The sequence below is a fragment of the Phoca vitulina genome, unplaced genomic scaffold (genome assembly GCF_004348235.1).
Source record: "Phoca vitulina isolate PV1807 unplaced genomic scaffold, GSC_HSeal_1.0 scaffold55, whole genome shotgun sequence".
NCBI lineage: Eukaryota > Metazoa > Chordata > Mammalia > Carnivora > Phocidae > Phoca > Phoca vitulina.
This window is the reverse complement of record NW_022589758.1, coordinates 1,834,836-1,846,991: the sequence shown is the minus strand read 5'-3', so window position 1 is coordinate 1,846,991 and position 12,156 is coordinate 1,834,836. Positions and strand designations below refer to the sequence as shown.

General features: G+C 42.4%; 1 protein-coding gene across 3 annotated transcripts in view; it reads left to right on the top strand.

Annotated features, from left to right (window-relative positions):
• Positions 1 to 2,680: 2,680 nt before the first annotated feature.
• Positions 2,681 to 12,156, top strand: part of ASB11 (ankyrin repeat and SOCS box containing 11) — a 29,110-nt gene continuing 19,634 nt past the window's right edge. For 2 of the 3 annotated variants that reach the window (XM_032389650.1, XM_032389649.1), the window contains exons 1-2: positions 2,681 to 2,861; positions 11,123 to 11,202. In XM_032389650.1, coding sequence (XP_032245541.1) covers positions 2,681 to 2,861; positions 11,123 to 11,202 — 261 coding nt within the window. Of the gene's footprint in view, positions 2,862 to 3,680; positions 3,929 to 11,122; positions 11,203 to 12,156 lie in introns of those variants that run through there. The other variant, XM_032389651.1, reaches the window with a different exon arrangement.

The window sequence follows — 12,156 nt, the reverse complement described above, 5'->3', positions numbered from 1 at the left end:
CTTTCACTGCCATTAGATGTGTTGCTTGGTCTGTTAGTAAAATAGGAACTGTCCTTCAGATGATGAATTACTCTGTCATCTTTTCTTTCTAGAGTACGTTGTCTCTACTCATGGAGTAGCAAGTTGAATTGTGCCTCTGTGTCCTGATCCACACAAGCCCTGTTTTTCCCTGCGCTGGAGTTGTTGCATGAGACAAGTGAATACATCTAGAAGCTATTGTGTGTGCGAACTACATAATTACACTTTCTATGTTGTAAGCTGTTTTAAAAGGAATTTGAATTTTGATTTCATTTACAGAAGCCCAGCTTCTCCCACCCCTTTTGTTGGAAGCAGTGGAAAGCAGTCCTCTACGTTGGTATGTTCTGATTTATCTTACGCCAAAACTCATTTTTGGCAAAGTCAGGGTATCACAGGTCTGTGTTTACTTTTGCACAGGATTTTTAAAGGCCTCTTTCTCCTTCTCCACGTTCCCGAAAGAATATGGTGAGATGTTAAATTGTGTCATCCCGTGGCTGGGCTTTTTTAAGTATGAAATTCTAAAAATTCAAGTTCTGTACAAAATTTAATTTGTATTCACTAGTACTTTGGGGAGTTGATTTTCCTTTGTTCTTTATATTTGGCTATGGCTCAGTGGTTCTTAAGTGGATGTGGTAGGAGGTAGGGGAGGAGGGGGGGGTGGCGATTTTGACCCATAGGGGACACCTGGCAGTGTCTGGAGACATTTCTGGTTGTTAGCCCTGGATGGGAGTGGGGGTGTTGGCATTGAGTGGACAGAGGGCAGAGACGCTGCTGGATAGCCTACAATGCTTTTGGGTAACCGCCTGCCCCCAGCAAAGAATTATCTGGCCCCAAATATCAGTAGTGCTGAGGCTGAGAAACTGTAGTGCCACAGAGGATTTCGTCTGTGAAGGATGCTGTGAATTAACCCCTTACTTCAGTGGCCTTTTGTGCCCATCTCGAATGTAATGCTCAAACGTAGTTAAAGATGGTCTCTCAGAAATAGCATAGACATCCGTTTGAACCTTACAAAAAAGCCGAGCTCCTGATGGCCAACTTTTCTGGTGTATAACACAGAAAGTACAGCCATGTTTTAAATGAAGATTAAGGCCCGAACAAGATTGAATAACGTCCTATAATGTCACTGGGCTGACTTGAGTAAAGGATGGGCTTCTTAGAGGGCAGTGTCCTTGTGTTCACAGATGCTTGTGTTCGCGGATTCTCCTATGTTGGCACTCTCTAGGTAGGAAGCTGTAGGTCGGGACTAAGCTGGGTCCAGAAACCCTGTACGTTGATCTCAGTTCTTGGGCTTGGGCACTGCACCGGATCTTCCTGGTTCTGTAATTCACTGAAATGGACGCAGCCTATACTGTGACACAAGGCTGTCTGCTCACACATCAGCCTTTCCCCAGACTATAGGGAGCCAGTTCTCATAGAGGTCGTCATTCTAATTTGCCTGAGTGCTATGAGAAACTCCCATATTTTTTGCATAAAGCATTTAGTAAGTAAGATTTCTTTAGTCTGCTCTTGCAATGTTTTTTTTTTTTTTTTTGGCTTGCCTTTTTCAATAGTTTGTAGAGATTTTTGAAAATCTAATATAGCCAAGAATGAAAGAGGAGACCTGGATTTTCCTCATCTAATTTTTGTCGGTGAGGGAAATGAACAAGAAGTTGATTTCCCTTGTATTGGCCCGCCGACACACGTTGAAGAGTTAGGGTTGGGGCGCCTGGGTGGCTCAGTCGGTTAAGCGGCTGCCTTTGGCTCAGGTCATGATCCCAGGGTCCTGGGATCGAGTCCCGCATCGGGCTCCCCGCTCTGCGGGAGCCTGCTTCTCCCTCTCCCTCTGCCTACTTGTGTTCTCTATCTCTCTGTCAAATAAATAAATAAAATCTTTAAAAAAAAGAGTTAGGGTTGGAAGAGAACTGTCCAACGAGGGAAGGTACTGATACATAGAATCTTTGGGTAATTCACCCAGAATGGAGGGCATCTTCTTCATCCATTTTGCTGTAACTCTTAACACGGTCAAGGAGAGCACCCATATTCCAGTCCGAGGCACCACCTTTACTGACACTTGAAATGGGAAATGCATGATGGGCTTTGCCGGCAGACCTTGTCACGGATGAGACCATGAGAGCAAGTGGTCTAATGCTTTCAATCGGACACATCCACTTGGAGAGGCATCCAAGAGGGGCCCTTTACTAAATACTGCCTTAGAGTAAATGGTCTTGTTCAGATGGTCATATTTTAGATTGGAGCATTATCTCCCCAAAAACCTCAGGAGGAAGAGAAAATGAAATGGTCTGGCGTCAGTTCTTCCCACTTCAGATAACTTGCTCTGTCCCCATGGGATCTGAGAAGTTTGTTTTCTCTCTCCAATAACTGCCTTCCCACATAATGTAGCACAAATTGGGATTTAGGAATGAAAAAGATCCGGCCAGGAATCCTGTGTGTTAAATAGCACTAAGGAATGCAGGTCTAAAAGGAAGTTTCTGGAGTTCATTCCACATTGCTATGAGAGACTGCACACGCAGCCGCCAAATCACAGTTAGCTTAGAATGTACGAGCGAGTTCTCAGTAACAGGAGCACCAAGGGCTAGAAAGTTGAAAATAGATGTCATATGATACCAATTATAACTCAGTGAGATTTTGCAGTACCAGGAACCTATACAGAGTGTAAGCCAAAATGGAAGACAGTCCTGTTTCCTATGGCTTTAAAAACATTTTTATTACAATGTTTGCTACTTTTTTTTTCTTCAAACTTTTAATTAAAGTTTGTTTGGCTCTCCTAACTCACTTCTATATCGTCAAAGGAAATAGAAAAGAAGCGGCTAGGATAGCAGAAGAGATCTATGGTGGAATTTCAGGTAAAAATACACGGATTTGCTCCTAAAACTTAAAAAAAAAAAAAAAAACCCTCCCAGATAGTTCATATGAATAATATTTCTAGAGGGCAGATTTTATTTATACTTTGGCTTTGTGTGGGTAGTTTTAAAAATTATTATTTAAAGTAGCAAATGATTTTGACTGCACCAATTTGAAGGATTTTCAGCTTTATTTTTTGCAAGTTTGTAGTTCTGTTAGTGGCTCTTATTTAAGAAGTAAATAGGGTAGTGGCTTTCTAAGAGTATTTGCAGAAACCTCATTTCTACTAACCTAAAGAATGACTTACATGGAATTATTTTCTTTAATATTTTTAAGCAAACTTTAACAATGCATTCTAACAAGACTAAGTTTCCTCAGGAAATAGAATGACCAGTAAATCTGATTTAAAGCAGCAAATGTGGCATGCTGTATATATTTTTGTGTTGTCGTTTGCAATTCGAATCCATTAGCTGCTCATCACTGTCAGGAGAAACCCTGCACTAAACCCATTTATACACGGCGCTGTGCAAAGCCCTGCCAACAGAGGTTTTTCTAATATGAAATGCCAGCATTTGGGAAAAACATTTTAAAATCTCATGCTCTGTAGGGTTTAGTCTCCAGTTCTCTGAAGAAATGATTCACCTTAATTGGAGTGAATTGCTACAAAAGTAAATGAATCAGATACACTTGTCACTGCTGGGATGGTCACTTGATAGAGGAGTATTTATTTGTAAACAGAGTTCACCATTTCCCTCTGTATTCTTAGTGTTCATAGGGGTTCCAGGATGATGTCATTCCTGATCTAGTATCCATGTCAATTTGCACCCGGGATTCTCTTTCAAAATAGACCTGTGCAATGTGATTCCAATACACTAGATTAAGTTTGAAGACACTAGATGACGGTAGTCTCATCCCCCCCAAAAATAAGACCTCCAAAGGCAAAGCCTCAGAATGCTTCAGTTCACTGGGGGAAATGAGGAGAATCTTGAAGTTTCAGGAAGTGTCAGAAGGCCCGGAATGTGGAAAGAGGTTTCTTTCGGGGATTACATTTGTCACACATTTCAGGGAGGTATGTTGCTTAGACTGTTTTAAAAAAAGTTTCTCTTTCATTTCGAATTAAGTGTGATCTGAAAATCTGTTTTCTAATTTAATATGTAAGTGTGGGCAGGGGCTTTCTAAGAGTTTCAGTAACACAGTGTGGATGTTCTTGTAGATTGATCCTCCTCATGGCTTAAATGAGGTAAAGTCCAACAAAGTCCATATTGGCAGGAGCATGTTAAGAATGTTTTGTCCTGTTGCTCACGTGCATCGTTTCTGTCTTTGTCATCCTGAATTAAGTACACTCTTAAAAGATTCGGTAATAGTCAAAACCCATGTAAACATGGTTTGGATTTAGGTCTGGACCATAATACAGATTTCTTAAATAGAGCTCATTCATTCTTTACCTCAAATGTCCTCATTTGGTCAAGCTCCTAGGATAATATTCATTTAATTTGCAAGTAGCATGGTGTTATAAAGTCAAAAGCGTATTTTTTGATTATCATTAATGAGGCGGGGGAGAATAGTACATGTCAATTTCTCAGTTTAATTTCCTTTCTATGTATACATATATGTGTGTGTGGATGACTGTGTTTCTGAATACACACACACATCCACACGTATATATAATAGACAGTATATCCAGATGTGGTAAATAAGGCTTCCTATCATAATGTAGGCAGCAGCATGCCAGAAACACTGTTGTTGTTTTTTTTTCTTTTGACACTGTTAGGAGTCAGATGCTATATACTTAAAGCTAGATGTATTAAAAATAACGAACAAAATTTTGTGCCGGTCTTCAGCTCAAACTGGAAATTCTCTTTGCTGCTCATGGGTCAGACAAATGTCGGTTGGGAAAATATGTGACATTTAATCAGTAAGTTAGCTAATTGACTTAGAATAAGTCTCAGTCCAAGGTTAAATTTCTTGATTCCAATAGCATATTATGTTCCTGTAAACTATCATCAGAGCTGTCAAAAACAAGGGGAGGGTAGTTAAAAACTCAGCCAGGACATAGTTTAGCCTGTCATAGGTCCTGGCACGCTTTCTTTTGGAAGCTATACCTAGCAACATGTCCCTCATTAAATATCATGTAAAATCTTCTGGAATTGTTTTTTATTCTGGACTCTCATATTCTGGAATGCATCATTCAATATGTCTTTGTGGCTTAAACTATTACATTTGTCAATAACTTACTAGACTTGAGGTAAACTACGGCTGGCTGGTTTTTTGATTTTTCGGGCTTCTTTGTGTAATTGGTCAATTATAGATACCTATGTATTTAAGTTTAAAACATTGTCATTGGCCCTTGGTGCTGCATCTCGAGCACCGGATGAATCACTGGATCCCACCATCAGCCCGTAGAGATTTCTGCGAGCATTTTCTCCTGACAGATGTGGTATATGATTTTTCCGCCTTTGCTTAATTTGGCCAGAATTGAAGCTATATTTAGTCCAGGGCTTGGTCATCAAACTTGATAAAAATAAAGTATCTAGCTACAGGTTGATCATCTGTTTTTATGAGCCTTGGGCCAGACGTGGTTCAGGATTCAGGAGTTTTGGGGATACTGGAAAGACTGCACGGCGTGTACAGTGTATTATCTCACAGTACTCCCATAATCAAACATTGTGATAGTTCTATTTCTGTATTATATTTGATATTTTACACTAAGCGGAAATACAAATGAAAAAGAATAAATTGCTTAACCTGAGTCCTCACCATGTTTAGCTGCCAAAGGAGTTTGCATCAAACTTGGGGGAAAGCTTGGTTTTCAAAATGTGGGCGATTTTACAACTGCAGATGAGAGATTGTGGAACTATTGTACTCTTTTTTTTTTTAATTTTATGTTAAGCCAACTCTAAAAGATTAGTTGGAGTCTGAGTGTGTAACACTTAGAATCAGTTGACCTTGTTCTAAATTCAAAAAGGACTCACCTTGATTTGATGGCCACGCCTCTGTGTGACTCAACATCCTGATTCCTTTTTCCTGTCCTTCCCCTTCCACCAGGTTTTTCCTGCTTTTGCTCCATTCTTGCCTAATCCTCTACCTAGCTTTCTACCCTTGTTGAGTTTTGCTGGTTGTCTTCTCAGGCCTTGGCCCAGCCACCCTCTGCAGAGTGACCTCTCACAAGTGCCTGCTGGCTTTCCCAAATTTGGACACCCAGTCCTCAGCAGGGGCTCTGCCCACACCCCCTGTTACCTTTAGCCCACAGCTCTCCTGCTCATGATGGGCTCAAGGGCACCTTCTTTCTAACACCCTACAGAAAGATGTTTGTTGACCATGGTGCATCTCCTGACAAGAACTGCGTGTTCTAGAGAGTATGCATTTTAACTCAGTTTTAGTATAATATTTTAGGTATCCCAGGAAATTATTATAATATGGGTTTTTGCCAATTACCTTTGTTTGACTTAAAATACCATTAATTCTGCTAGGCTCTTGTGTATATTTTGTTTCAAAATTGAGATTCCTTTTGAATTTTTTTATTTGATAGATGCTACAGGAGAAGATATTGGTTCATATGATTTTGGAACTTGAATTAAGAGAACAAAGATTGTTCCATGTGCACCAGAGATTATAACCAGTTCGGTGGTTCTTTAAAAATAATAAACCAGTAATCTTAAATACTTGTTGGACTTAGGAAGGGGAAAGTTGCAAAAAAAAATTTTTTTTTAAATAGTCATAATAAGTTTTATCTTGAATACTTGGCACTCAGACAACTGTATTCCTTCGGAACCGATTTTGTTATTGAAATCTGTGGTTTTAGAAGTTGTCATGAAATTGTTATTCAAAGAATCTGAGAACTAGAGATATGAATCATATTCTGAGAAAAAGTCAAAGGGGGGGGATGAAAAAGTACTTGAACATTTTCCATACACCTCATCAGGAACAAGTAAACATATTTGTCCAGTAAACTATCTTCCTAATGTGCTTGCAGCCCTGTGACACAGGCAGTCGGCCAAGGGACTAAAAATAGGCTGCCTTAGAAGAGAATGGTTGATTCCTACTTAGGCGTTCATTTATTTGGAGAGCTTAGTTGATATTTCCTGAAAGGAATGGAAAAACTCCCTAGTTGCCAGATACCTTTTATCCCTAATTTCTCACAATTAGCTCCAATTTGCAAAACAAGACTGATAAGAGTGAGAGGCTGCGTGTTGGGAATAAGAAGAGGAAAACAGGAGAGCCCACCATGGTGGAGTTGCCGGAAAGGGTTTTGTGTGAAAACTCAAGGTCCTTGGAAGCAAGTGCTGGAAAACAATGTGACTGGAAAGGTGACTTCCCTTGAGAGTGGTTTTGTTTCCAGCTGGGAAGCAAAAATGAGTTCTACATTGAAGGTGATACGAATGGATTCATTTCATGCTATGTATGAGGAGATGGCGGATAGAGCTAAGCATCCTGGGCCAATAAATCGGCCTTGAAGTTAGGCGGGATTTAAAACTAGTAGTTCTTAATGCCAGAGCAGGGGGTGTTCTAAGTCACAAAACCTTGGAATTTGGTACTATTTCTGCCACTTGCTGCAAGTGAGATCTCTTCATGTGGGACAAATGGGTTGGCATGCATTTTGGGGGTGCTCCCTCTCTGGAAGGCCAAGGTGGGGGCTCCAGGAGAAATACCAGTTGAGATCAGGGGCCCCTGACAGGAAGGGAGCTTGGTATTTCCCTCTCAAGGTGGAAGTCCGCTCAGGCAACTTGCTGAGCTGCCCCCCGGGCCGAGCTGCCCCCCCCCCCGGGCCTCTCCTATAGGAAAAGAGAAGTGGAGAGCAGTCCTGTGGTGAGGGACAAGCCAGGGACAGCTCACCATTCCTGCTTTCATGGTGGAATGGAAGATGGCCCCACAGGCTTCCCATGACGTCAGAGGCAGGGGTGTCAGAGGGTCCTGCATTGACAGGGGCACCAGGAGAGGTGGCTCAAGTGGACTGACCCGTAGACTAGTCGTTTCAAAATCTCTTTATTGAAGTACTTTGTAAATACAGACAAGGGCACAAATTCTAAGTGAACATCTGCATGGATTTTCACAAGGTGAACGTGATCAGGTGTCGGCTCCCAGGAGCCAGAAACTGCATATTATCAGCACGGCCCCTACTCTTTCCTCTTCCAGTCAACCCCCGCCCCTCCTTGGGGTCCTTCTGAGTCCTAACACCCCAGGTGAGTTGGGCCCCCTTTCGTACATTAGAGAAAGGGATCACACAGCACATGCTCTTTGGTGTCTGGCTTCCTTCACTCAACATTACGTTTGGAGATCTCTCCATTGTATGTGTGCAGTGGGTCTTATGGGACTGGTGAGTAACAGACGTTACTAGAAATAGGACAAAGATGTGGTTAAGGTTCCTGCTTCTCAGAAGGAAAGGGGACGCCACAGCCCACCTGGAGGTAAGTTTTAAAAATAATAAAGCCATTTCATGTTAGTATTCTAATTTCATAATAGCAAGTTACCATGTAAACCTTGTTTTTATTTTTGAATCAAACACTTAGATAATATACCTTCAGGTGACTCGGGTTGACTGGCTTTTCTTGGAACAAAAGAATAACCGAGCTGTGGCTGTGGGTTTGCTTCTTACATTAGTCAGAGGCCTGAGTTGCCATCCGTGGGTGGAGACTGTCCTTCCAGCCCCAGTGCCTGTGTCCATTGCCAAGAGCGATGAGGCAAGAGGGCGACGCGTCTGACACACAGTTCATGTTGAATGAGGGGGAGATGTATTAGAAGAAAACCAGGGCTGACTAACTGAGGATTATATGCATTCATTATCTCATTATTCTCAGCTTATGCAAATTATAAATGTCAAAAGAGATTTAAAAATACTCCATTCATCAGCTTTTCACTGACTCAGGAACAAGTGGAGATACGAGCACAAGATTTTTTCCCTGTTAACATTTTTATCTGTTTTTCTTATAAAAGCATCACACATTCGTATCAGGAATATGAAAACCCAGTGATTATATGTGTATACAGATAAACTTATATATAAATTAGTTCCAGTTTATATATGTGTGTGTATCACACTTTTTAATTTTGGAACTAATTTCAAAGTGACAGAAAAGTTACAAGAGTGGTACAAAGAATTCCCACTTCTCTTTGCCCAGAGACCTGCATTCCTATTTAGCCAACTATCCTAGTAATGTCCTTGAGAGCGAAAGGATCCCATGTGGGCCTTTAGATGTTGTGTCTCATCAGCCTTCTGCCATCTGCAATGGTTCCTCAGTCCCTCCTTGAACTGGTTACAGGCCACTTACTTTGCAGAATGTCCCTCGGTGAGTTGGTTCACAGTGTCCTCGGGGTTCGATTTGGGTTATGCATCTCGAGCAGGAATATTACACAAGCTATGGTGTGTTTTTATCGTTGCATTCCCTCCGACAGCACGTGATGTCACCCATCGCCCATGACACACTGTGCCAATCTGTCCCATCACTTCTGATGCTAACTTTGATGCCCTGGGTAAGGTGGTGTCTACAATTTTGTTCCACCATAAAATGGCCCGTGTTTCCTTTATAACTAGTAATTATTTTGTGAGGAGATAACTCGAGTCAGATTCGACAATTTCTTCTACATTTCCAAGTTGGTGTTCTACTATGAGGAAGAGCTTCCTCCTTGCTATGTATATGTTAATTTATATCAGTGAGGACTTAGAGATTCCTATTTCATTTGATAGGGTATAATCTCCTACTACCATTTTTTATTTCGATGCTCAAGTCATCCCATGTTTGACCAGTGGAAGCCCCTGCAAGCCAGCTTCCATGTCTTTTTGACATGTCCCATCATTCATTGTGTTTCCGGCAAGGTGTTCGAGGCCCATCTTATATTTTTCCCGGCCTGGCGCCGGAATCAGCCATTTCTCCAAAACCTTGTTAAAGTAATATAAATATGAATAGAAACATAAATAGATACATGTTGAAAATCACCTTTTCGTACCAGCTACTCCAATTTCAATCCAACCCCATAGAGTTCATTCTAGCCTTGCATCTTTTCACAACCCCAAGGGTAAGAGAAGATAAAAATTGAATTGCAATATAGGAAGAGCGCCTACTGAAATGTTTATGGCCCTTGTTCTCATCTGTTGGAGAAGTTCACTCTGTCCTTGTGGCCTCAAGCTATTTCACACTCACATAATCCCATCTTTGGCGGGGTTGTGTTTGCCAAGGTCACAGGTATAGAAAAACCCGAATTCTTGGCACCATCAGGATCCCCTAGAAAAGGTTGATAAGATGGACCCTTTGTGTGAAATCCAAATTGTGTTACATGCTATTCGGTGAACGAAGAGCACAATTATGTTTGAAATTTTACAAACTGGAACAGGTGTTCATCCCAAACAAATGATCGCCCTTTGGCATGTTTAAAGAGGCTTACTTCTCAAATGCCCCTTGAAGCTGGTTAGTCTTGTTTACTAACAAGCGATTACAGGGAAAAAAAAAAAATACTCACCCTACCATGGGTACTTATTAATCATAAGTTCCTTGAATACCTAACATTATGGATGTGTTTTATTGGCCTACTTTGAGACCAAAGCACTTGCTAAATACCAAATTACTAGACCCCCCATTTTACAGATCACGAAATTGAGGTCAAAATTAATTTTAGTAACTTGCCCCTCTCGGCAGAAAGGGGTTGAGGTCGGACTTGACCCCAGGCAGTGTGGCCCCACGGGCTCCGCACTTAGCTGTCACGTTCAACTGCCCACAGGAAATTGTGGAAGATTGTGTCATCTGAAAAACCACACCTATTCTGCATCGTGGTAATAGATATGCCTCATGACCAAAATGAAACCGAGACAATTACCTAGGGCATTGAGAACCAACCCATTTCCCCTGATCCTCCAGCCTCCTTCGTGGGGTCCAGGCTGTTGAATTTTCAGGGTAGAGGTGAGGGTGGGAGGCAGGGGCAGGATGAAAGCAGGGAGGCTCTGTGACCAGCTTTGCCCTTCACTTTGCCTTGTTTAGAGCTGTCAGATCCAGGCCCGGGGCAATATGTATTCGAACTAAATCTATTGCTTGTTAAAACTGCCCCCAAAGAGTGAGAGAGATGGTCTGTGCTCCCTCTGCACACACCACTAGACCCGTGAGCTGTACACTCAAGTGGCTTGTCACCCTGAAAGTGGCTGATAATGAGAAAGCCCGATGTGTGGTACGAGCTGCCCTTGTCTCCCCCAAACCCCCTCCCACGGTGGGTGGGCAGTGGGACTGAACAGCCGGAAGAAGACTCCAGACCTTGACTCTGAGCTTGATTTGTGTTTCAGATTGCTGGGCTGACCGATCCCCACTTCATGAAGCTGCGGCCCAGGGGCGCTTACTGGCCCTGAAAACTTTAATTGCACAGGTAAGTAAACCAAAGACGTGTTCCTTTGTGCTTCCGCTATAATCGGCATCATGCTTTCATAGCTTTGGCTGTGGCGGAAGTCTTGCTCACCCCATCTGGGGGCCCGCACAGCCAGTCTAGGTGTACATATCCTCATTTTTTTTTTTTTTTGCCCAGCACCCTCTCCCCATTCTGGGCCTGCCTTCACCCCAGAGGCAGTTTCCCTGTGACGGGGACAGCAGATGCCTTCACATTTTTCTTGCATTAACTCACCCTATCCTCTCCCGGTGTGCCTGACTAACAACAGCCCTGAAATTGCATTCGTCAGCTATTACCACATAACAAATGACCTCAAAAACACAGTGGCTTAAAACAACAAGCACAGATTCGTTCACTTTCTGTGGGCCAAGGGGCAGCCTGGCTGGGTGGTTGTGGCTCGGAGTCCCTTACAGGCAGCCAAGTACCAGCCAGGGCCGCAGTCACCTCACAGCTTGAGCGGGGAGGATCTGCTTCCAACCTCACTCATGTACTTGTGGGCCGGCTTTAATTCCTCGCACAAGGGCCTCTCCACAGGACTGTGCCATGAAATGGCAGCCAGCTTCCCCCAGAGAGAGTGCAAGAGAGTGCCTAAGAAGCAAGTCTTAGTATAACCTAATCGCCAAAGTGATATCCCATCACTTCTGCCATATTCTATTCATTAGATGGGAGTCAGGGAATCCAGCCCACACTCAAGGGGAGGGGAGTACACAGTGAGCCAAAACCAGGAATCAGGGATCACCAGGAGCCATTTTAGAGGCTCCCTACCGGGATGATACAGTATCTCAAGAGCAAACATTACAATAGGTTGACATGGGTAAATCTTACTCCTTTGGGAAGATTTATTAAAGTCTTAGTTATTAAGGCTACTTTATTTTTATTGATGACTATATCCCTAGCACCTTGAACAATGAATAACGGCTTACTAAATATTTGTCA